Source organism: Vipera ursinii, assembly GCF_947247035.1.
Source record: "Vipera ursinii genome assembly, chromosome: 4".
Taxonomy (NCBI): domain Eukaryota; kingdom Metazoa; phylum Chordata; class Lepidosauria; order Squamata; family Viperidae; genus Vipera; species Vipera ursinii.
The window spans coordinates 7,428,427-7,455,095 of record NC_139514.1 but is presented as its reverse complement, the minus strand read 5'-3'; the positions used below and the strand labels follow the sequence as shown (position 1 = coordinate 7,455,095).

The 26,669-nt window shown below is 44.8% G+C and overlaps 1 protein-coding gene across 1 annotated transcript in view; it reads left to right on the top strand.

Moving 5' to 3' along the window:
* DLG2 (discs large MAGUK scaffold protein 2) overlaps positions 1 to 26,669 on the top strand; it is a gene marked incomplete at both ends in the record, with an annotated part of 1,055,326 nt that overhangs the window by 863,622 nt on the left and 165,035 nt on the right. The window contains 3 exons of the mRNA XM_083362102.1: positions 2,055 to 2,210; positions 9,800 to 9,868; positions 15,421 to 15,577. Coding sequence (XP_083218228.1) covers positions 2,055 to 2,210; positions 9,800 to 9,868; positions 15,421 to 15,577 — 382 coding nt within the window. The remainder of the gene's footprint in view (positions 1 to 2,054; positions 2,211 to 9,799; positions 9,869 to 15,420; positions 15,578 to 26,669) is intronic.

Sequence of the window (26,669 nt, the reverse complement as noted above, 5' to 3'; positions counted from 1 at the left end):
GGATGGCAAGCATTGTGGCAGAGAAGACCCCATCAGATGACACTGTCCGTTCAATGCAAAGTATGCCAACTCTATTAGATAAATTAGGATGGGCAGACACTAGAGGGATACTTTGGCCACCTAATGAGAAGGAAGGACTCACTCTAGAAGAGCCTAATGCTGGGAAGGATTGAGGGCAATAGAAGAAGGGGATGACAGAGAATGAGGTGGCTGGATGGAGTCACTGAAGCAGTAGGTGTGAGCTTAAATGGACTCCAGAAGATGGTAGAGGACAGGAAAGCCTGGAGGAACGTTGTCCATGGGGTCGTGATGGGTCGGACACGACTTCGCAGCTAACAACAACAACAACAGAGGGATAGTGGTTAGCCTGTTCTTATGCCATGGAAAACTGTACAGGGGTGACCTTGAATTGCACCTGGAAGCCTATCATCACCAGTTTAGCTCAAAAAAGCAAAGGTTCAACCACCCTTCTGCATTCTGGACCAGCGGCAGCCTCTGAGCTGTTTTCAGGGGCAGCCCCACCTAGAACACATTGCGGTAGTCCACGTCTCAGGTGACCAAAGCACCTCGGTGGCTGTTCGGAGGGCTTCCCAGTCCAGAAACAGTTTATGGATGGAGAACGAATCCATCCAAACACTTTCCTATGCCAGCCACCACTTTCTCTTCCAGCAGGAGCTGCAAGTCCAGGAAGACCCTCAAATTGTATACAAGTCCCGATAAAAGAATGGAAAATGTTCAGTTCAGAATGGTCCAAATACCCACAACCACTCCATGTTGCTAGATTGGAGGGGCTAGTTATCCTGATGTTTGAGCTGATAGCCCAATGTAACAGATGTTCTGGTCTTCATCATGTACTTTTTTTTTTTAATCCCATTTATATCCTGCCCTTCTCTGAAGACTCAGGGTGGCTTACAATCTAAGAAGCACAAACCAATGTGCTTAGCAATAGCCTTCATTCTATGTATATGCCTGCTTATTAGGGCTTTCACACACCCCCCCAAGCGGCATTATTACAAAGTCAGCTTATTGCCCCCAACAATCTGGGTCCTCATTTTACCTACCTCGGAAGGATGGAAGGCTGAGTCAACCTTGAGCCTGGTGGGACTTGAACCTGCACTAATTGCAGGCAGCTGGTGTTACTTAAGGAGGCATTAGCCCACTGCTCCACCAAGGCCACCATCTGCTACTTCATGGCCACCATCTGCTATTACGCTCTCCGATGCTACGTTAGCACCTTGTCCCCTCTAAAGCCAAGATCAATAGTTTAAATATCTGCTAATATTTCAATTTTGTTGCCCGCAGAAGAGGAATTGGCATTCTGTGTTGTTCATTTCGATTCTTATCCATTCTAAATATTGGAAAACAATGTCCTGGTTCTACCGTAGCCTGTTCCTTTTCTAGAGAAGAATTGCTTCTACAAGTGTAACGTTGAGTGACCTGGCCTACTGTCTGACAGGCCAGCTCTGGATCTGTTTGACCTCCTGTATCCTTAATCTTCTCAAAACCATGAGCCACCGTAGAGAATGGATTCCTATGTCAGTTGGCCACAACTTGTGAGTGCATCACCCATAAATGTACACTCGAGAGCCTTCGAAATTGGGATGACCCAGCGCCAACCTGCACCGTTGACCCTCATGGTGTGTTCCTAATTTTCTTCCTTGGCTGCTAAAGTTTTGTGTCTAACTTTTCAGTTTAAATGCACTGGTGAAGCAAAGGAATTTCGGGGTGGGGAATAAACCTTCTCCTCTTGAGTTCCAGAAGGTAAGAAGGAAGCTCTTGAGACCAGCTTGACAAGCTAAGACCTGAATGTTCTGCCACGGTTGTGTTACCGGTTTCCTTTCCTCTGGCTGTCTCGTGTACAGTACTGTGCGTTTTGCGCTCTCAATCGTTGTGACTAGCATTGCCGTCACTTCTCAGGAGTTCTGTGTATCTAACCCCTTTTTCTTGTCGGCCTCCTTTGCATGCCTCTGAATACAGTTCGCTGTGCAATCGATGGTGTCGTGCATGTTGAAAGAAACCTAATCTCTTCTTTTTCGTCTCTCTGTTACCACCAGGCCTCCAGAACCCGTTTACAGCACTGTGAACAAATTCTGTGATAAGCCACCTTCTCCTAGACATTATTCCCCTGTCGAGTGTGACAAAAGCTTCCTCCTTTCCGCTCCCTACCCCCACTACCACATAGGCCTGCTCCCTGACTCTGAAATCATCAGGTACTGCATGTGCTTATTCCTCCTTTCCACACGCGAGAATGCATGGGTGTCACTTAAGCGCAGAGAAGATAGGCTGTACATTGCACCCAGAGAAACATTGTCTCTCCTACCAAGACAGTTAGGTCTGGAGATCCGGGAGCCACGGTGGCATCTGAACCCTTTGGGGTGGGACCTTACAGAAGGTGGAAAGTTGTATTGTATGGAATTGGATATCTAACTCTGGGTTGACACCTCCAAAAGGTGCACGATTTAAGGGACTTTTCAGTGTCTGCTGGGCCTTTTGTAGACTCTTCTACGGGTTCAACTACCTCTGGGTTGTTTGGTTGTGAACCTTTCAGGCAGAGTATGGTGCCCTTAGGTTTAGATTGTTCATCTGTGCTGAGTTCACGAATGAAAGATGGAAGGAAGCGAAATGAGCAATAAGGAAGGCAATTCTTTTTTTTAAAGATGCAAGTAATTCGGTGGCAGAGAGAATCCTGAAAGAGAAAGTGGGGGAGAGAATCTTGGTAGAACTTTGTTCTCCCCCAAATGGTCCCTCTTCTTATGTGTCTCTAAGATCATGGCTTTAGACTGTTATTGCTTCACCAAGCAAGTAGCAGATGGAAGACTACCTCAATATGAATGTAGATGTATTTAGTTTTACTTAAGAAAAGTTGTATCTTCTAACCAAAGAGAGAAGCAACGTAGAACTAAGGAGACCGTGAGAGTTAACTGTGAGAGCAATCAACCAGCAGAATGACTTGCCTTCAGATGTTGTGGGTGCCCCATCACTAGAGGCTTTCAGAAAGAGACTGGACAGCCATTTGTCTGAAATGGTATAGGGCAGTGGTGGCGAACCTATGGCACGCGTGCCAGAGGTGGCACTCAGAACCCTCTCTGTGGGCATGCGTGCCATCGCCCCAGCCCCGCCTCCCCCTATAGCCCCCTCATCATCAGTATCCCCCCCCAGAGGAGAGTTGCCTCGAGCGTGGCCCACTCGGCAGCCGGGCAGCGGGGACAAGACTCCGCCCTTGCGCCCCGTTGCACCCCATTGATGCCATAGGGCCCGGGCAGAAGGCATGGCTACCATGGTGCTGCTGGCCTATCTGGACGATCTGAGGTGGGCTGTTGAGGTGGTAGGTAGCCCTGTGGGAGGGTGGCATGGGGGGGTGGGCTGGGGGCAGGTGGAGGGGGCAGGGGTGGTTTTGGGACACTCCGTCTCTAAAAGGTTTGCCTGAAGACCCCCAAGGTCCCTCCCAACTCTTATTCTATGTTTTAGGTTCCAAATGGCTGCCCAACTCACTGTCAGAGAGAGAGAGAGAGAGAGAGAAAGAGAAAAGAGAGGGTGGGAGGGAGGGAGAGGTCTCCTATGCTGGGAGCAAGCGGTAGAGAACGGTAGAAAAAGTAAACTAGTGGATCAATCCAAGCATGGTTTCCATGATGCGTTCTTCTCTAATGACCACGATGCTGGACAATAGAAGCAGTGTAACAGCTTGCCTCCAGACGTTCTGGGTACTCCATCACTGAAGGTTTTGATGAAGAGATTGGACGACCATTTATCTGAAATGGTAATAGGGTCTCCTGCTTGAGCAGGGGGTTGGACTAGATGACCTCCAAGGTCCCTTCCAACTATGGTATTCTGTTTTCCAAGGTAGATCTAAGTTGAGCCATATTCTCTCTCTTTTTTTTTCCATTTCTTGTACAACTCCCAAGATCAATATCAAGGAGGAACTTTCCAGTTGTGGTTAGGCCTAAAACAGATGATTGTGGTACCAAGCTAGGGAAATTATTTAACAGAAGGAGGAGATGCAGCCCCACCAGGACTCGTGACACCTGACACGGAAGTTTGGACCTATTGTTTAGGGCAGAATTCAAAACAGCATCCTTGCAACTACACATTTTGTTGGTGCAACGGGGCTAACCTAATCGCCCCCAGCCCAACATTGCACAGATGACAATGGGGTCTTATTTCTTGATAGCAGGAAAACGTAAGTTTTCCTTTCCTGGACCGTGTATCATACATTAATAGGAAAATCCTAGAGATAGGCTTACTCAGAGAAGGATAGCAATAGCGCTTAGACTTCTCTACCGTGGGTAGAGTCAGACCACAATGCTGCATTTGAACCAGTGGGTCAGCTCCGCTCCCTCTTTCCTTGTAAATGCTCCTCCCAAGGCTGATGGTTTCTTACCGTTACCTGTCGGAAACAAACCATCATCAAAAGAATCCCTTCGTTCACCTAGTGCAGGGGTCAGCAACCTGAAACAGTGGAAGAGCCACTCGGAACCGGTTCCCTCACAAAAGGAAAAACTGGGAGCCGCAAAAAATGTGTCCGCATGCGCGTACATGCGTACATGCGCAGAACAGAGTTTGACTGAAGAGTGGAGCCAAGGCGAGATATGCACCTACCCTGCATATTTGAATTGATTGGTTGAACTTTTTTAGTCCCACTTTTTTTTGGGGGGAGTACACATAGCAGAGGACTGGGAGCCGCAGGAGACGGCTGAAAGAGCCACATGTGGCTCTGGAGCCGCAGGTTGCAGACCTGTGGCCTAGTGATCTGTCACAGTTCACTAGTTATCTACCGGTTTCCCACCGACACCGAATCTAGCAGGATGTGATTCCTTCACCATTGGTTTATTTCTCTCTCTCTCTCTCTCTCTCTCTCTCTCTCTCTCTCTTCCGATCTCCAGTGATCTCTACAATTCCATTCACTCCGCTGGCGTTTCAGAGAGCAGGGGGGTTTTTTTCTTGTTTTTTTTTTAATAGTCTTACACTTTTGCAAACCACTTTTCCCAACATCCCGTAGAGAAAGCTGGTTATTATATTCACGGAGCGGGTGTCATCGTGCCGCGTGGGATTCTAACCTCAGCGGCACCGTTATTCTTATTAAGTCACATTGGGAAGGAAGCGTTTTCGAATTTCACAAAACTACCCTCCCCAGGCCTTAAAGAAAAGGTGTGAGTTTTAGCTTCTCTGCTGCAATTTAATAAGCAGCGAATCACAAGAGCAGTTGCAGTCACGTCTCCGGCGGGGCGCTAAGGTGAAATTAGAGCCTTAGCCTAGAATAGAGGTAGGCAACCTCGGCTCTTTTATGACTCAAGGACTTCAACTCCCAGAATTCCTGAGTCAGCTATGCTGACTCAGGAATTCTGGGAGTTGAAGTCCATGAGTCATAAAAGAGTCGAGGTTGCCTACCCCTGGCCTAGAATTATGTTAGAATTTGGGGGGTTTTTTTTGAATAAGAGCTATAATTTCCTCTGACCCATTATTTCATGCTAATTTTCCGTTCGTTCATTCACCATCTTTGTATTCTGTTCTCTCCTGGTGGCTGTTGTTTGTTTGTTTTCTGTTCCTTCCTAATATTCATAGGTAGCTGTGTTTTAGCATGCTAATAATCTGCACGGAACTGTAAACCTAGGCATGATGTGATGCCATCTACATATATGTAGATTAAGCCTAATTTGGTCCATCAGGGCTTTCTGTCAGAGATGTATATTATAATTGCTCCCCACTTTAAGGCACCTTACATTTTTTTATCAGTGTGCAAGCTTTCCCCCCCCCCCTCCAAAGATCTAAAGATAACTAGCAATATTTTTTTAACAAAATGAGGAACCAAGGATGGGCTAACAACTTCAACTGGCATATTTTACACCCGAGATAGGAAAAGCTTGGAGTTCAAATATAAAGCCAAAGGTTCTTTCAATATTTCAAGGTTCCATATGGCTGATTATTTGTTTATTGACTTCATTGGACACTTCTCCGTCTCTACCCCCCCACGCCAAAAAAAGGAGGGGGGAGATTACAGCAAAAAGATGCGGTGACTGAAGGAGTGTTTAAGAGGAGCTTTTGCTTCTGGGGTTCTGACATTTTTGAAAAGGCCTCAAAAGTCCACAAATTTACTTTTTGCTAAGAGTAGAACGTTGTTGAATTTGAAAAGCGAAGCAGCCTTGGTGAACACATGAATGGGAAACCGTTAGTATATTTCAGGGCTCTAGATTAGACCTGGAAGTTTAAAACAAAATGTGGGAGAAGACAATAGTGGCCACAACTGGAGGTTTTCAAGCATAGACTGGACGGTCATTTGTCCAGAATGCTATGGAGTTTCCTGCTTGAGCAGGGGGTTGGACTAGAAGACCTCCAAGGTCCCTTCCAGTGGTGGGATTCAGCCAGTTTGCACCACTTCGGCAGAACTGGTAGCTAATTTTTTTGTTGCCCAGGCCCAGAATGGACTTCTGGAAGCGGCATCCACAAAGTGAACTGGTTGTTCCCAGATTTTTTTTTTAATCCCATTTATATCCTGCCCTTCTCCGAAGACTCAGGGCGGCTTACAATCGAAAGCACAAATCAATCCCATCACTAGTCCCTTCCAGCCTTATTATTCTATTCTATGTTATATAAGCATCTCCGTGTAGCCACCAGAAGTCCAGTTTGATTTTTAGCAGTGGTACCTCGGTATTTATCCCTAAGTGATTCCAGGAGACGTGAGGAATACCGAAAATGATCAGCACCAAATATTTTTTTCCCCATAAGGAATAATGTACTAAGTCACAAGGCAGCCGACGCTGGCAAATTCTCACTTGTGCATTGAGTACTAAACAAATGATGAGTACCGGGACGAAATTTTCGCCTCAAAATGCGTTGCATACCAAATCTGATAAGTTTCAAAGGAGTTGAGTACCAAGGTACCGCTGTACGTTATTTTTTCCCACTTCATCCACAGAAATCTGTCTTAGACATAAATTCCTAATAAAGCCTTTCGCAGAGCACAGAAGTCTCATAAAAGTCATGTAAAGCCATCTGCACCCAAACACATCACCTTGTAATTTGTATACCTGACATTTATTGAATTGATTGTCCTGCGATCATATATTTCTTGAATCATACCCAGCCAGGCTGCCTGGGCTGATAGAATACACAGTGCTCCAAAGAAATCACCCACATTTTAGCCTAATATAATGAGTAAAGGCAGCCCAGGAGTTCACACAACATGCTTCATCAGGTAAGTTTCAGTCATTTGCTCATGCCCACTTCAGTGAGTGTTCAACTTAATTGTTTTGTGTGTACAGAGAGTCCTTGACTTACCACAGTTTGTTTAGCGACCGTTTGAAGTCACAACGTCACTGAACGTATGACCATGTTTCACACTTAAAACCATTGCAGCCTCCCCGTAGGTCACGTGAACAAAATTTGGAGGCTCGGCAACTGGCATGTACTTATGACGGCTGTGGTGTCCCGGGGAGTGTGTGTCACGTGATCCCCTTTTGCGACCTTCTGACAGCCATAGTCAATGGGGGAAGCCAGGTTCCCTTAACAACCGTGTGACTACCTTAACGACTACGGCACGAAAGGTTGTCAAATGGGGCAAAACTCACTTAACTGTTTTGCTTAAGAATGGGAACGTGGTTGTAAGTCAAGGACTATCTGTGTGTGCCTTGGCATGTTATACAAAGCCAACCTATATAGCCAATATATGGCTCAAAGGCATTGTGTGAACTTGGAAAATGAATACATTCAGCAAGCAGATCCATTGTGTAACGGGACCTGAGTAACTGTGCATTATACCTCTCATCTTGTAGTTATAATATTGAGTCTGCACTTTGGAGTGATCTGATAAAAAAGAAAGCTCAAGTGTTAAAAGCTCTAAAAATATTCAAGATTCATAAATCAATACATGCCATCAAGGTAAAATTGCAGGGTTATCTTCACCGCAAGCCTGTTTTATTTCTAGGCACTGGATAACTGTATATTTGAAATGCTGCTACAATTAAGGGATAAAGTAAAATGTCCCTCAATTAAAGCTCTATTCTGAATCATTGTACGGGGTAGACAAATCCAGTTTTCTGGTTAACAATATGGAACTGGTTTACCATGCACTCCTTCTAGGCTGTTTTGTTCTTCTTCCCAGTCTCGTCTATAGCCCTACTAGTGGTTTCCCATTCATCTACATTTACAGGCTGGAGAGGTTTGGCCAGAATGTTGGCTAAGAGTTAGAATGAGCTAAAATATTGCTGTTTACTCCTTTAGAAAGCATGGATGGATGGATGGATGGATGGATGGATGGATGGATGGATGGATATTGATGGATGGATGTTGATGGATGGGTGGGTGGGTGAGTGGTGAATGGGTGGATGGATGGATGGATGATGGGGTGGATGGATGTTGATTGATGGATGGATGTGGATGGATGATGGATGGATGGATGGATGGATAGATGGATGGATGGATGGATGGATGGTGGATGGATGGATAGGTGGATGGATGGATGGATGGATGGATGTGGATGGATGGATGGTGGATGGATGGATGGATTGATGGATGGATGGATGGATGGATGGATAAGTGGATGGATGGATGGTGGATGGATGGATGGTGGATGGATGGATGGATGGATAGATGGATGGATGGATGGATGGTGGATGGATGGATAGGTGGATGGATGGATGGATAGATAAAGCAACAGATGGATAACGATAGATGGATGGAAGGATGGATGGATGGATGGATGGATGTGGGTGGATGGATGGATGGTGGATGGATGGATGGATTGATGGATGGATGGATGGATGGATAAGTGGATGGATGGATGGTGGATGGATGGATGGATAGGTGGATGGATGGATAGATAAAGCAACAGATGGATAACTTGATAGATGGATGAATTGGATGGATGGATGGATGGATGGATGGATGGATGGATGGATGTTGATGGATGGATGTTGATGGATGGGTGGGTGGGTGGGTGAGTAGTGAATGGGTGGATGGATGGATGGATGATGAAGGGGTGGATGGATGTTGATTGATGGATGGATGTGGATGGATGGATGGATAAGTGGATGGATGGATAAGTGGATGGATGGTGGATGGATAGATGCATGGATGGATAGCTGGATGGATGGATAGGTGGATGGATGGATAGATAAAGCAACAGATAGATAACTTGATAGATGGATGAATTGGATGGATGGATGGATGGATAAGTGGATGGATGGATGGATAAGTGGATGGATGGTGGATGGATGGATGGATAAGTGGATGGATGGATGGTGGATGGATGGATGGTGGATGGATGGATAGGTGGATGGATGGATAGATAAAGCAACAGATGGATAACTTGATAGATGGATGATTTGGATGGATGGATGGATGGATGGATGGATGGATGGATGGATGGATGAGTTGGTGAATAGCTGGATGGATGGACAGATGGATGGTTATTCCATAAAGTGACATTTTTGGTAATACATCTCTGTACATTCCAGGTGGAAAAGTAATGCCAGAGGTATTCATTTTCATGGGCAAGACATCAAACATGATTATCCTATTTCCCAAAAAGAGTTATTTGACTTGCATTACGTCAGAGCATCAGCCTCAACTGCCATTGCCCTATTTTATGTTTTTTGTCCTCTTCAATCTCACTGGATGCACAATTGTTCCGTGGGCATCCATATGGGATCTACAACCTGCTATTTTAGATGATCCAATCACTTTGGTCACAATAAGACCATGAACCTCCATGAGCAAAAAACCCCCACCTCCTGCTATTTTTATTAATTCCTTTTCCTTTTCCTTTTTCCTTTTCCATTTCCTTTTCCTTTTCCTTTTCATGCAGTCATTCCAGGCATAGTTCTGTAACCCAGCCTCCCACCGTGAATATCCAGAGGACCATGTCAATAGAAGGGTAAGAGGGAACCAATATGATAAAGTTTCGATCCTTGCCACTGACATTTGTTTAAGCTTTTTTTTTCCATTCATAACCATTGAATCTACATATACTCTTGTCTCCTGAATATAATTTATTATATCACATATGCTGCCTCTTTCCTTTAAGAGGTTAAGACTGTGTGTACACAGTTCCCGAATCTGTCTAGTATTCAAGAAAGAGATTCAGAATTGTTGATTTGGGGCCAATCACCAGGAGCCTGTGAATTGTAGTCTTGCCTTAGGCATGAAAGTCTGCTGGGTGACTTTGAGCCAATCACCAGGAGACTAGGAGTTCTAGTCCCACCTTAGGCATGAAAGCCGGCTGGGTGATTTTGGCCCAATCACCAGGAGACTGGGAATTCTAGTTCCACCTTAGGCCTGAAAGCTGACTAGATGACTTTGGGCCAATCACTGGGAAACTGTGAATTATGGTCCTGCCTTCGGCATGAAAGCTAGCTGGTTGACTTTGGAGCCAATCACCAGGAGACTGGGAATTCTAGTTCCACCTTAGACATTAAAGGCAGCTGGGTGACTTTGTGCCAGTCATTCTCTGTCAACCCAACTCACCCCACAGTGTCATTGTTATGGGAAAAATAGGAGAAAGAAGGAGTATTAGATATACTGTATTTGCCACTTTGAATTATTTATGAAAAACAATAAAGGTGGGATAAAAATAAATAAAACAATAATAATAAGCATCCACATCTGCCTGTTCTTAGGGAGATCCTAGGCCCTTGGGGAGAACTCGATAGATGGACAAAATGGCAAACCCAGACTGAATATCTAGCTGACTCTGCCACCAAATATAATAAACAACAATAATAAAAAACAATAATATCTAGAATTTATAGGATAGAATCTATAGGGAAATTTCTTATAAATCACTTCTGGAAATGTGTTTAAAAAAAAAACAACAAACCCAGCCCTACAGGATATTTCCTGAAGACACAAAGGATCAAGGTTAACTAAAATGAAACTACAAACAAAAGGATGATTAACAAAAGAATTGATCTTTGAGAGATTGTCCCTTCTATCAACTCCTCCTGCTGACATTGCGCGTCTGTTGACAATATTTGATAGCAATCCATGCTATTCAATATATAAGAATAGTTCTGAACTAGTGGAATTGATATCACCGTTCTAACCACTAATGAGAGACATCGTTGTTATCGTTGCTTAATAGCAATAGCAATAGACAGCATATTGCCCCCCCCCCAACAACAACAACCTGGGTCCACCTTTTACCTATCTTGGAAGGATGGAAAGGCTTGAGCCGGTCAGGATCGAACTCCTGGCAGTGGGCAGAGTCAGACCACAATACTGCATTCGAACCACTGCGCCAGCTCTGCTCCCTCTTTCCTTCTAAATACTCCTGCCAAGGCTGATGGTTTCTTACTATTGCCTGTAGGGAAACTAACCATCATCAAAAGAATCCCTTCTTTTGCCTAGCGATCTGTCACAGTTCACTCCTGATCTATTGGTTTGGATGCTCAATTTTACCAACCTCAGGAGGCTGAGCCGGTGAGACTCGAACTGCTGAACTGCTGGCAGCCAACAATCAGCAGAAGTAGTTGCACTACTGCATTCGAACCACTGCGCCACCTCTGCTCCTAGTAACAGCCACGCCAAAAAAAAGGTGTCAAAACAGATTTAAAACCTAGCTCAGGGGTAGGCAACCTCGGCTCTTTTATGACTCATGGACTTCAACTCCCAGAATTCCTGAGTCAGCCATGCTGAGGGGAAAGAGAGAGGTTTCCAAGATGAGCCATGCTGGCTCAGGAATTCTGGGAGTTGAAGTCCACGAGTCATAAAAGAGCCAAGGTTGCCTACTTTTGGCCTAGGCCACTTTATGACTCGTGGACTTCAACTCCCCGAATTCCTGAGCCAGCCATGCTGAGGGAAAAGGGAGAGGTTTCCAAGCTGAGCCATACTGGCTCAGGAATTCTGGGAGTTGAAGTCCACAAGTCATGAAGGGGCCATAGTTTCTCTCAGACTGGCTCAGGAATTCTGGGAGTTGAAGTCCACGAATCATAAAAGAGCCCAGGTTGCCTACCCCTGACCTAGCTCAATCTTCTTTTGGGCAGCATGGTGGCTCAGCGGTTAAGACTCTGAGCTCACAAGCTGGAAAGCTGGCAGCCCAGGTTCAAGACCCCAGCGCCACGCAATGGGGCGAGCTCCCATCCTCACTCCAGCTCCTGCCAAGCTACAGTAGCGATTTGAAAGCATGCAAATGCGAGTAGATAAATAGGTACCATTTTGATGGGAAGGTAAGAAAGCTCTGTGACATCATGCTGACACATGAGCTCGGAAAGGTCTTCCTACAGCGCTGGCTTGATAGCCTTGAAACAGAGATGAGCACCATCCCCTACAGTCAGTACCTTCTCCTCCTAAAATTCAACGGCAATCTGTTTTCCTATTTCCTGGTTCCTTTATAGCTATCATTCTGTGTTCTGTACTCTGGAACAACAGAAACAGATCTTGCCTTTCACCCAAAGAGATCCTTTCAGTCCTTTGAAGACCACTTCAATCTTCAGCCCCAGTCCTCCCTTCTCCACCTCAAACCTCTCCAGGTCTTTCAGTGTCATCTTCATCAGACATCTGCTTTCCTGTTTCCTGTTTATGGTTCCCTCAACCCCCTTGTTGACCTTCTCTTAACTTATTCCAGCTTCTCAAGTACGTTTTCCAGAACTGGACACAATACTTGAGAAGGCATCTCACCAAAGGAGATGTGTAGTCTGGAATATTTTACCTCATAGCTTATCAAGGTCCTACTTTTCATTTAAATCCCCCACACAGAAATTGTGGGCGCCCCCCCATTACTGGAGATTTTGAAGAAGATGGTGTAGGTTCTCCTGCTTAAGCGGGGGGCTGGACTAGAAGACCTCCAAGGTCCCTTCCAGCTCTTTTCTATTCTATTCCACCTAATTGTCTGTGGAGGGTCTCAGTCCTCCAGGTCATGGTTGTCCCAAAGGTGCTTGTTCAAAGAGGCAACTGAACTTTTTATTTTTCCTTGAAGACGTTTCGCTTCTCATCCAAGAAGCTTCTCGAGTTCTTCAGTGCTTCAGAGTTAGAACTGAAGAAGCTTCTTGGGTGAGAAGCGAAACACCTTCAAGAAAAAAAAAACAAAAAAAAAAGTCCAGTTGCCTCTTGAAAAAACACCTTTGGGACATTCCACCTAATTCAGGGGTCCTCAACTGGTCCATAGCCGGCCAGAAGCATCCACGGGGATGCTGTCAGCACGTGAAACCACGCTCTCTCCGGTCAGTGGGAAAACCCTCTCTCCACGGAACCGGTCCCTGGTGCCCGAAAGGTTGGTGGCGGGGGGCACTGACCTAATTCGTCAACAATCAAGTGTGCGATCCACAGTGCCTTCTGCTGCAGTCTGCTGCAGCTTCAATCCCACGTCTTTCGTTTCACCTGCTGGTTTTTGCTGTAATTGGTTGTTGTTTTTTTGCATTGTGGACGAGGCTGTTGGATCCAGAAGCCAGACGGTGACTTGGGACTTTTTTCCATCCAGCCTCACCACCCTGTGCAACATTTTGATTTTCAATCGCTTCCTTTGGTGGGGAGAGAAAGAAAAATATAATTGCCAGGAAGGGGTGTCTCCGTGGAGGAAAACGCTCGCGCCGTGCCCAGAAACAGCTGTCCCGTTTTCCTGTAAGAGTTATGCTGGGTCACAATTACGCAATTAAAAACTGAATTGATTCTGCGAAGAAAAAAAATCCGAAGTGGGACTGCCAGCAGAGAGGCGCAGAGTGATCCCGTCAAGGTTGGCATCGGGGTGCAATCAGTTTTGAAAGGAAAAGCAAGGTTGTTTTTTTCTCCCTGTGCCAATAGGAGCTTTCAGATCAACGCAAAACTGCTGGATTGGAGGGGGACAGGCTACAACCCACCTTTAGAGTAAAGCGTGAACCCCAAAAGATAGTCAGAACAGCTTAGGATTTGCTTCACCCTTAGAAACCCAGTTGGGATAGCGTTTGGGAAGAGCCAGGAATATAAAACCTGGACTCTAAAACTCTCAAGAGTTGTTAAAATTTCCCCTGAAACAATCTACGTGCGGTCAACGCTCCATCACGGGAGGTTTTTAAGAATAGATCGGGCAGCCCTTCTTATGAAATGGTAGCCGGTCTCCTGCTTGAGCAGGGGGTTGGACTAGAAGACCTCCCAGGTCCCTTTCCAACTCTGTTATTCTGTTATTTGCTGAGTGAACAAGCAAGAAGGACATCTTATGGAAGAGAGGTGGTGGTGGGGGAGGGGGGGGAAAGCCTAGAATTAAGAGATTCAGGCTTTTTATAAAATGCTGCCAAGGTTTACCTGGTGGAATTAATAGGAAAACGCATCAGTCAGAACTAAGCTGGCCTTTGACTTACAACAAAACGTCTAATGACCGTTCAGAGTTACGGCAGCGCTGGAAAAAAAAAGGGACTTGGGACCAGATTCTCATACTTATGACCCTTGCAGCATCCCCGTGGTCACATGATCGAACTTCGGGTGCTTGCAAACCTGGAAGTATTTGCTACGGTTGCAGTGTCTCTCGGTCCTGTGAATGGCGTTTGCAACCTTCTCAGGGTGCAAAGTCAATGTGGGAACCCAGCTTCACGTTCACAACTGCAGGATTCCCTTAACTCCAGTGCTTCGCTTCACAGCCAGGGCAAAAAAAGGTCATAAGGTGGGACGTAAATCACTTAACAACTGCCTTGCTTAGCAGCGGAAATTTTGAGCTCGGCTGTGGCCGGAAGTCAACCGACGTCCTGCAAATGAGTCCAAAATTTCCGTTGCTAGGCAACAACAGTTGCTAAGTGGGTTTTTGCCCCATTCTACGACGTTCCTTGCCACATTTGTTCAGTGAATCATTGCAGTTCAATTTAGTAACAGGGCCGTTCAGCGGATTCGGCCTTCCGCCCCCCACCCTTGACTTCGCTTGTGAGGAGGTCGCAAAAGAGGATCACATGACCAGGGAATACGGCGACTTGTTATAAATGTGGGTCAGTTGCCAAGCACCCAAAGTTTGATCAGGTGACCATGGGGACGCTGCCATGGACGTAAGTGTGAAAAACGGTCATAAGTCACTTTTTCCAGTGCCGTTGTAACTTTGAACGGTCCCTAAATGAACTGTTGGAAAGAGAGAAGCACCCTAGAACGAAGGAGAAACTTCCTGACAGTTGGAACAATTAACCGGTGGAACAACCTGCCTCCAGAAGCGGTGAATGCTCCAACACCGGAAGTTTTCAAGAAGAGACTGGACAGCCATTTGTCTGAAGTGGTATAGGGTTTCCTGCCTGAGGAGGGGGTTGGACTAGATGATCTCCAAAATCCCTTCCAACTTTGTTGTTGTTATTATTAGTATTATTGTTATTATTAAGCCGAGGACTACCTGTATTGAAATAAGCTTCTGTGGGTTTATAAAAGAGTGAAATTGGCCCGAGTGATATTATTCTGAAAAGAAATTGGGAAAGACCTATTTAACGGGTTGCCTGTATTTTGCCTAGGACATACGAGTAGGTAAGCCATGTTCTTTTCTTTTCACAGGGAGCCTCGGAAAGTTGTCTTACATAAGGGCTCGACCGGGCTTGGTTTTAACATTGTAGGAGGAGAAGACAGGGAAGGCATTTTTGTCTCCTTCATCCTAGCAGGTGGACCAGCCGACCTCAGTGGGGAACTGCAGAGAGGAGATCAAATTTTGTCTGTAAGTAATTACCATCTGACCGTCTTTTGGGTTTGGTTTGGTTTGGTTTACGCGTAAGGCTTCTAAGCCAAAACATAATTCGGGCGTGTTTAGTTCATACGTTATCAAATCACATTTTTCCCCCCTCCTTTAGGAGCTCAAGGCAACTTATCTGGAGATCCCACCTTATTTTTATTCCCACAACTGCGACTTCCCCAGATCTCTGGGGCTGAAAGAGAGAGGGATTTGGCTTGAAGGGTCCACCAAATTTCCATGACAGAGGATGGGACCTAGTCCTGGGAATCTCCAGTCTAAATCCAACATCATAACCCTTCTGGTTTTCCATTCTATTAGCTAGGTTGGCATGCGTTTGCTTTGGTTTAATCATTGTCTTAATTTCCCATTACCCAAGGAATATCTTTGGCAGAAAGCAATTCAAATAATTCAGAGACATTGATGATGGATGGATGGATGGATGGATGGATGGATGGATGGATGGATGGATAGATGGATGAATGGATTGATTGATTGATTGATTGATTGATTGATTGATTCATTCATTCATTCATTCATTCATTCCTTTTTATAAAGAGGCATGGTTTAATCATTGTCTTAATTTCCCATTATCCCATTACCCAAGAAATATCTTTGGCAGAAAACAATTCAGATAATTCAGAGACATTGATGGATGGATGGATGGATGGATGGATGGATGGATGGATGGATTCATTCATTCATTCATTCATTCATTCATTCATTCATTCATTTTTATAAAGAGCCATGGTTTAATCATTGTCTTAATTTCCCATTACCCAAGAAATATCTTTGGCAAAAAGCAATTCAGATAATTCAGAGACACTGATTGATTGATTGATGGATTGATTGATTAATTAATTGAATGATGGATAGATGGAGGGAGGGAGGGATTCATTCATTCATTCATTCATTCATTCATTCATTCCTTTTTATAAAGAGGCATGGTTTAATCATTGTCTTAATTTCCCATTTTCCCATTACCCAAGAAATATCTTTGGCAGAAAACAGATAATTCAGAGACAGTGATTGATTGATTGATTGATTGATTGATTGATTGATTGATTGATTCATTCATTCATTCATTCATTCATTCATTCATTCATTCTTATAAAGAGGCATGGCGACTCAGAGGCTTAATGATGCTGAAGATAGTTCAGGTGGAACTTTGTCCTTTGAGTTTGCTGTTTGTCTCCTGAACATTTTATTACCAAACTAGGTAACATCTTCAATGGGGCTTTTGGGGGTGAAATGTCATTTATATTTGTCCTGCTGTTCTCAGTTGGTTTTGTGACTGGTTGAATCACAGGACTGACTGAATCACATGGCTGGCTGATTCACAAGATTGATTCTGGTCTTGTGACTTCTGACTGGTTGCTGTGAGGTGTGAAATTCAGCTGTGGGGGGACAAGGGTTGGTTCTGTGGCCCGCTTCCTTATTGGTCCGTACACTGCTTCTGAGTCAATGTGTTTGTTGATTATCGGTCCGTACGCTGCTTCTAAGTCAATGTGTTTGTTGATTACGGGTCCGTACGCTGCTTCTAAGTCAACATGTTTGTTGATTATTGGTCCGTACGCTGCTTCTAAGTCAACTTGTTGGTTATTGGTCCATGCACTGCTTCTAAGTCAACATGTTTGTTGATTATTGGTCTGTACGCTGCTTCTAAGTCAACCTGTTGGTTGATTATTGGTCCGTACGCTGCTTCTAAGTCAATGTGTTTGTTGATTATTGGTCCGTACGCTGCTTCTAAGTCAACGTGTTGGTTGATTATTGGTCCGAACGCTGGTTCTAAGTCAATGTGTTGGTTGATTATTGGTCCGAACGCTGCTTCTAAGTGTATGTGTTTGTTGATTATTGGTCCATACACTGCTTCTAAGTTAACGTGTTTGTTGATTATTGGTCCGTACGCTGCTTCTAAGTCAATATACTTGTTGATCAACCCTACTGAAGATATAGTTTGGTAATTAAACCTCCGGGAGCCAAGCAGCAAGCTCGGAGGACAAATGTCTGCTTAAAACCACAACCAGAGCTATGAATATTCTCTATAATTTCTAATATGGAGATTGGAAAACTCCAGTGGTTTGAGCCCCAGCTCTGTTTGGTGGAGTGAGCTCCCGTCACTTGCCTCAGCTTCTGTCCATCTTGCAATTCGAAAGCATGTTCTGTGCAAGTAGATGGATAGGTACCACTTGGGTGTGGAGACGAGTTGGTGCTCTGTGCAGGCAGTCAGTTTCCTGACGGTTCTGTACTTTTCCGGTTGCTCACTTGGGAGGGGGATGCAGGGGGGGGAGGGGGCCATGGGTGATGCTGCCAGAAGAGCCGCTGGTCTTTCTCTCCGGTGCGAAGCCAGTTTGCCCTCTTGCGGCGCACCATGAGAAATGTGCCAGAGTCTCCTAAAATAGGGCTGGTATCTTGGCAAGCCAAACGACCATTCTGCATTTGCATGGTGTTCTCCTGGCTACCATAACAACGCCAGATGCTAATCATAACAATAATTCATTACCACAGTTATGATTACCGTTACAATCCTTTCAGACATTTTTTTTTTAAAAAACCCTCCTCCTAACATGGTTTACAAGCAATACGAACCATTGGAAATATCACTCCAATATAGTTTAAAAACACATAGGATCCTTTCTGAAGGGTGAATGGTACCTGTAAAGCAAGGGTCCCCAACCCCCTGCTGGTCATGGCATGGCAGCAACCGATCCAGACAAACAAGCAAAGCCACATCTGCAGGACGCAGGTAGCACACAAAACCACGCCCCCTCTGGTCCACAGAAAAAGCTCTCTCCATGTAACCGGTCCCTGGTGCCCAAAAGGTTGGGGACCTCTGCTGTAGAGAGATGATGGAAAGGAGGTGAGCAGATTTTTTGAACTGATGGTCTCCTGTTTTTCTCTTTTCACAGTCAACTTTGAATAAATATAAGCATAGGGTTTCCTGCCAGAGCAGGGGGTTAGACTAGAAGACCTCCATGGTCCCTTCCAAATCCATTATTTGTTGTTGTTAGCTGCGAAGTCATGTCTGACCCATTGCGACCCCATGGACAACGTTCCTCCAAGCCTTCCTGTCCTCTACTATCTTCTGGAGTCCATTTAAGGTCACGCCTATCGTTTCAGTGACTCCATCCAACCACCTCGTTTTCTATCGTCCCCGTCTTCTCTTGCCCTCAATCTTTCCCAGCATGAGGCTCTTCTCCAGTGAGTCCTTCCTTCTCATTAGGTGGCCAAAGTATTTGAGTTTTAGCTTCAGGAACTGGCCTTCTAAAGAGCAGTCAGGGTTGATCTCCTCTAGGACTGACCAGTTTGATCACCTTGCAGTCTGAGGGACTCGCAGGAGTCTTCTCCAGCACCATAGTTCAAAGGCCTCAATTCTTTGGCGCTCAGCCTTTCTTATGGCCCAACTTTCACTGCCATACATTGCAACTGGGAAGACCATAGCCTTGACTATGCACACTTTTGTTGGCAGGGTGATGTCTCTGCTTTTTAGTGTGCTGTCAAGATTTGCCATGGCTTTCCTCCCCAGGAGCAAGCGTCTTTTAATTTCTTGGCTACAGAAACTAAAACTCCATTATTACTATCATATTATATTATTATATCATAAATGCATATTTATACCATGATATACAGGGGTAGTCCTCGACTTACGGCCACAAAAATGCCCCAATTTTCTGTTGCTAAGCACTACATTCGTTAAGGGAGTTTTGCCCTATTTAACGACCTTTCTTGCCGCCATCCTTAAGTGAATCACCGCAGTTATTAAGTTAATGACACAGTTGTTAAGTGAATCTGGCTTTCCCCATTGACTTTGCCTGTCAGATGGTCAGACACTGCAACCGTCATAAATACGAATCAGTGGCCAAGCATCCGAATTTTGATGACATGACCATCGGGATGCTGCAACGGTCATAAGTGTCCCAAAGGGTGCTAAATTGTTTTTTTCCCCCAGTGTGGTTGTAACTTTGAATGGCCATTAAATGAACTGTTGTAGGTCAAGGATTACCTGACCTTCGTGGCTGGATGGGAAAGGACATTTTATTCTCCGGTATCAGCAACCAAACTGCCATTTTGTAGGATGATGGCTTCGAAGAAGATTTGGAATTAACATTCTACTGTTCTACGGCCTGCACGGTGCCGTAGTTGACAAAGAAAAGGCCAGCTCTGCCATCTACTGTTAGTGAATCCTTTCAATTTCTCCCAGCCGTGACTTTAGAAAAACTTTGCCAGGCTTGTGATCCCTTGCCGTCATAATACAGGTAATTGTCGACATAACGACCAAAATTTTGAGCCCAGCACAGGTCACCGTATCACAAAAAAGATGTTGAGAGTTTGGGGGGAAAAATCAGAGAAGCGCAACCCGGACACCAAAACATACAAAGAACAGCTGTGGGACTTGGGTTTGGCTAGTCTAAAGAAAAGAAGAAATAGGGGAGACATGATAGCAGTGTTCCAGTATATGAGGGGCTGCCACAAGGCAGAGGGGGGCCAGGTTGTTCACCAGAGCACCAGAGGGAAGGATGAGAAACAATGGTTGGAAACTGATCAAGGAGAGAAGCAACCTGGAATTAAGGAGAAACTTCCTGACAGTGAGGACAATTAACCAGTGGAACAACCTGCCTCCAGAAGCGGTGAATGCTCCATCACTGGAGGTTTTTAAGAAGAGACTGGACAGTAACTTGTCTGAGACGGTATAGATTCTCCTGCTTGACCAGTGGGCTGGACTAGAAGACCTCCAAGGTCCCTTCCAGCTCTATTCTATTCTATTCTATTCTATTCTATTCTATTCTATTCTATTCTATTCTATTCTATTCTATTCTATTCTATTCTATTCTATTCTATTCTATTCTAAGTGAATCTGGCTTAATCTTGCCACAGTTAACAATCACCGCAGTTGTTAAGTTAGTAACATGGTTGTTAAGTGAATCTAGTAATTCTCTATTAACATTTCCATTATTAAGCAAGGCAGTGGCTAAGTGAGTTTTGACCCATTTTACGACCTTTCTTGCCACAGTTCTTAAGCGAATCTGTGCGGTTGTTAACTCAGGCGCATGGCGGTTCAATGAGTCTGGCTTCCCCCATTGACTTTGCTTGTCGGACCGTCGCAAAAGCGGGTCACAGGACCTGCCCCCCCGGGACTCTGCAACCGTCATAAATACAAGTCAGTTGCCAAGTGCATGAATTTTGATCATGTGAGGATCATGGGCAGGCCGGAACGGTCGTAAGAATGAAAAGCGGTCGTTATTTTACTTTTTTCCACGGCCATTGTCACTTTGTATGGTCACTAAACAAAGGCTTGCCAGCCAAGGGCTACCTTAAAACTGATCAGCAGCTCTGTAATTTATTTATTTTTTGCAATTTGCTGTGGATTATAAGAAAGCCTTTTGGCTACATTTTTACGCATTTAGGGTTCCGGGACACTACGATAATTGTTCTTTCATTTTGCATACCGAGAGAGTGGAATTAAGAAACTAGGCTTCATTGCTTCAGTCTCCTCAGCTGTTTTGTGAAGGCAGGTCTATAATTTTTCTCTCTCTCCCACTCAAGGATGGCCCCAAAAGATGGCTGCCGTTGAGGCCCTGCGGGGAGGTGCCAAAGAGCTCCTGACTGTCAGGCATGAAAGGCCGGGTTCATTGCTAAGCGAGTTTTGCCCTATTTACATAACTGAGTCTACCAATTACAGTTGTGAGTCATGAAGATTGTAAAGTGGGCCACCACAGGACCGGACAACCTTTTCTGTATAATTTTCATGGTCATTGAGGAAATGCCACAGTCATTAAGCAAATGCATTGTTCTCTATGGGCTGGTTTTTGCCGGAAACTGGAACTTAACCCTGGTTTCCAGCAAAACTGTCATAAATCACGGTCATGTTACTTTGCTGCTTGCAGTTTCTCTCGCATACACACTGCACAAAGCTTCCCAGCATTCCTTAGCAGACTGGAGACCCCTCACGTGTATCAGCTGGCTATCCTCTAAACTCAGGATTATGCTGGCCAACGTTTCCTCATTCTTTCTCCGCTCCCCATCATCCAGGGCTGCAGGTGGATCAGTAACTCTCATCCACAACTCCTCCCTTTGCAGGTACATCTCCATTTTCAGACTCCAGGAGAGGTAACTTGTCTCATTCAGCCGAGAAACTGCGAAACCTCCTCCCGTTACACTGATGGAAGCCATGTTGCGTGCTTCTTTAAACCACTACAAACCACCATAAAACAGAAGGCTTAACTCCTCTGGGTCAAACTGTCACTGGGTTTGTCCTCATTCTAGGCCCATAACCTGTCAGAGCATGCACAGTCTTATTGTGCTGAGGTAACCCAGGGGTAAATACAGTACACAGTGGTTTGTATCAAAATGGTGTATATTATACTATCTACAAATACACACTAGAAACAAGATACATCCATGTGGTGATAATTCGGCAAACTCCAACACACAGCAGTTACAGCAGGAAAGGGACGAGAGAGAAAGACTGCAGCAAGGCCTTCCCTTTTGTACTCAAGCTCTTAAAGAGATACAGACTCCTGCTGAGTCATTCCTAACATTGCATCATTCATCTCACATTATACAAGCTGGTTAGCTTCTAAATCGTCACCTTGACAGTTTTGCCCCATTTGCATAATTGAGCCTAGCGATTAGCAATAACAATAGCAACAACTTTATTGTCACTTTGAATGTACACCAGTCGGCATGCACCGAAATGAAATTTCGCTGCTTACAGCTCTCAAAGGGCCACCACCTCCGATATACACTTCTTGTTCGTGGCTTCCAGCTCAAGTTTCAGATCGTCCATTTTAGTCTCTAGGCATCGAACGATGGCAAACAGGACAGATGGAAACCGGGCTCCGTGTGGATTAGCCCTCAAATTAGATTGTATTCCTGCACGCCAACCTCGCCTCCTTTGCTTTTTCTGATCCTGACTCTTCCACCTTTTCCTTAAAAAGGCCTTGCTTCTTTTCGCCCCTGGAGCACGCTGTCGCTGCCACCAGCTTCTCCAAAAGCCTCTCTCCCTTCCTCTGGGCCTGCCGACAGCCTCATCCAGTTCCTTCGCTCCATAAGCCCCGGGACCTCTCCTCCTCGGCCTCCTTACAATTACAATTGTTAGTCATGAAGATTGTAAAGTGGGCCACCATGGGACTGGACCACCTTTTCTATAATCGTCATTGAGCTAATATCATGGTCATTAAGTAGATGCCACAGTCATTAAGCGAAAGCATGGTTCGCTATGAGCTTGTTTTTGCGGGGAACTGGAAGCTAACCATGGTTTCCAGCAAAAGGGTCATACATCACGGTCACATGACTGCGGGCTGGTTGCTGAGCACCCAAAATGCAGTCATCTGACTGTGTCTGTGGCCAACATCAGACTTCCAAAAACCGGCCGTATGTAGTCTTTGCGGGCTCTGTTCGTTACTTCGAATGGTTGCTAAGCGGACAGTCGTAAGTCAAGGACTACCGGTAGAAGCCAGTATCCACTTAAGCTTCGTGGGTTACTACCAAAAGAACAATCACAAAAGTAAGAATTTTTTTTTAAAAAAAAAACCGTCGTCCTAGACACAAAGTTCATTCAGCAGCTGAGTCAAGCAAGAACGAAATTGCATTTCGTGAAGAGAGATTAGGTTTGCTTGCAGAAGCTTTGAAAGGGCAGGGGGGGGAAACAACCCCAAATCCGATCGAGATGCAGGAGGATAACGCATCAGCATGCAGCAGCGTAGCTTAAACGTCCATCAAGAAACTATCAGCAGCTTGCAGGAAGCAAGGCTAATACAGAGAGGAAACAGAAATAAATGAATCCGCCGGGGAGTGGATTTGCAGAACAAAATTCTGGAAGATTCCTGCAGTTTGCAAACTGCAGAAGCTCATATGTGATGAAATGGATTAATTATTGCATTCCTGTCAGGAATCTATTAATTTAAGGTACTTCAGGATAACAGCAATAACTTCTCATATGTCAGAAGGCTTCATGCTTTTAGCCGGAATAGAATAGAGTATAGTATAGTATAGTATAGTAGAGTAGAGTAGAGTAGAGTAGAGTAGAGTAGAGTAGAGTAGAGTAGAGTAGAGTAGAGTAGAGTAGAGTAGAACTGGAAGGGACCTTGGAGGTCTTCTAGTCCAGCCCCCCGCTCAAGCAGGAGGACCTATACCATCTCAGACAGGTGATTGTCCAGTCTCTTCTTAAAGATCTCCATTGATGGAGCGCCCACGATTTCTGGTGGCAAGCAGTTCCACTGGTTGATTGTCCTCACTAGGAAGTTTCTCCTTGGTTCCAGGTTGCTTCTCTCTTTGGTCAGTTTTCTTGCCTTTATCTTTGGAACTAAGAGGTCAGTAGTGATTCCTTCTTCTTGCAGCACTCAACCATATCTTAAACTGCATTAGTTGCAGTTGATGCTGGAAAAAAGCATCGACATTTCATTACAAAGTTGCATTGTGAGCATGCAGTCTGAAGCTCAAGGGCTATATTGAGCCCTCCAGGATTTGTGCAAATTGCTGCCAAACCTGTTGCTTTGATCAGGACCAGTGGAAATTACAAAATGTTCAAGGCAACCCATGTATCTTATTACTTTCATTTTAATCAAGTTGTATTGGCCTGTTTGTTTACTATTTGGGGAGACATAGAGTCCTTACATGCTGGTTAAAGGTCAACTCTAGCCTTAAAAAAGGTTGCACATCACTGGAACACATGTACATTTAGCACACATCCTTATTGGTGCGGCGAATAAGGACCGCACATTAAGTTTCAATTAAGCTGATTTATGGCTTATACCTACTGTATACACAAGAATCTACCAATTTGGCATGGGTCCAGATTACTTACGGGAGCACCTGCTGCCGGCGTCAACTTCCCTTCGTCCTGTGCGCTCCCACAGAGAGGGCCTCCTCAGGGTGCCGTCGGTCAGAGAGTGTCGGCTGGCGGCCCCCAGGGGGAGGGCCTTCTCTGTGGGCGCGCCAGACCTTTGGAATCATTTACCGGTTGAGCTCCGGATGGCTCCTGACCTTCGCTCTTTCCGCCGTGACCTGAAAACTCACCTATTTGAACAAGCCAGCCTGGCCTGATGGGTTTGGGGTATTTTAATTGTAATTTTAATTAACTTTTTATTGTAATTGGGCTATTTTATTTAATTCTCCTTTTAACTTTTTTATATATTGTATTTTTATTGCATCTTATTGCCCTGTACACCGCCCTGAGTCCTTCGGGAGAAGGGCGGTATATAAATCAAATAAATAAATAAATAATAAATTTATCACAGAACTAGAAGGGACCTTGGAGATCTTCTAGTCCAACCCCCTGCTCAAGCAGGAGAACCTATCCCATTCCAGACAAGTGGCTATCCAGTCTCTTCTTGAAAACATCCAATGATGGAGCATTGTACTGCTGGTCCTCACTTAGTGGCTGATCACTTAGTGGATGTTTGAAGTTACAACGGACCTTTCCAGAACTACTTACAACCTGTTTCAAAGTTCCAACAGTTTCCCCCACATGCACACACACACACACACACACACACACACACATACTGCAGTCATGTCATCTCATTTTGATTGCTTGGCAACCAGCTCACATTTGCGGCTGTTTGCCAATCATCTGACTATACTTTTGGGCATTTTTGTTGTTTTCCAAAGTTTACTTCCAGCTTCCAGGATAAATTGCTTATTGGGCATAAGGGATTCGTTTCACAACCATTGTGTTTGATTCACAGCTGCCATATTCACTTAACAACTGCTACAGAAAAGGTTGTAAAATCAGGAACATCTAACATGAGGACCTGCTTAACTACCACTACAACTTACGACCTAATTCTGGGATCAGTTATGGCCATAAGCCGAGGATTCCTCGTATCAGTGATTTAGCCATACCTAAGGGGGAAAAAAGTTGTTTAGTGATGAATGTCAAAAGCCATTCTTGCTTAGCTAACACACACACGCAACCAGCTACAATCACAAGGAAGAGCAAATAATAGGTCATAAAAATGTTTGGCTGATTTTTCTGGCTATCTCTTCAAAAGACCCTTTTAAGGTAGAATAATTTAGTACAAAATGATTAAACTAATGAAACGAGGTATCTTTTAATAGGAAAGAAAGACCTGTATCACGAGTGACAGCAGAATGGCAATGATCACTTCTAGCTGTAGAGGTTTGGCAAGGAATGCAAGAACTTTTATGCTGGCTTAATCATGTTAATTTGCTGCCTTCACATGGCAGCAAATCGTTATTTTCAATGTATGCTGAATATGTATTGAATGGATTTGCTTGCCTTTTTGCTTTAAATATCGGTCCATGCAGACCTAAGGGTTCCTTCATAACAACATTCATTCCTCCTTTATTTTTTGAGGAATTGTGCAGGATTTGGGCATGATTCTGTGCCTTCTGTGCCAATTCTAAGTTCTGGAAACCTTGAAATCAAGTGCTCCTCCTTCAGGACCATGGACAGCCACACCATATAGGTAGTCCCTGGATTATGACAGCAGCTCAAACCGGAATTTGCATCACTAGGCAATGCAGTCATAAAGCTGCTGTCACATGTTGCTCAGCAGTGTGGATTCCAGCAGTCCCGGTTGCCGTCATAACCTCCGGCACCATGTAAGTTGTTAAGCAAAGACTTCACATGGACACAATGTGAGACGAGGCAGGACTATAAGGAAAGCAGGCCAGTGGGTAAGAGCTGTGGGTTGGTGGGCAGGTGCCGCGAGCAGGTGTTACAGACCTGTGGGCAAGTGCTACAAAGGCAGCTTAGGTGAGTGGGTGAATAAGTCAAGCTAGTCTATAAAGCTAAGAGAGACTCAAGCTATTCTCCAAAGCACCTGAAGGCAGGACAAGAAGCAATGGATGGAAACTAACCAAAGAGAGAAGCAACCTAGAACTAAGGAGAAATTTCCTGACAGTAAGAAGAATTAACCAGTGGAATGACTTGCATCCAGAAGCGGTGAATGCTCCATCACTGGAAGTTTTTAAGAAGAGACTGGACAGCCATTTGTCTGAAATGGTATAGGGCTTCCTGCCTGAACAGAGGGTTGTACTAGATGACCTCCAAGGTCCCTTCCAACTCTGTTATTCTATTCTATTCTATTCTATTCTATTCTATTCTATTCTA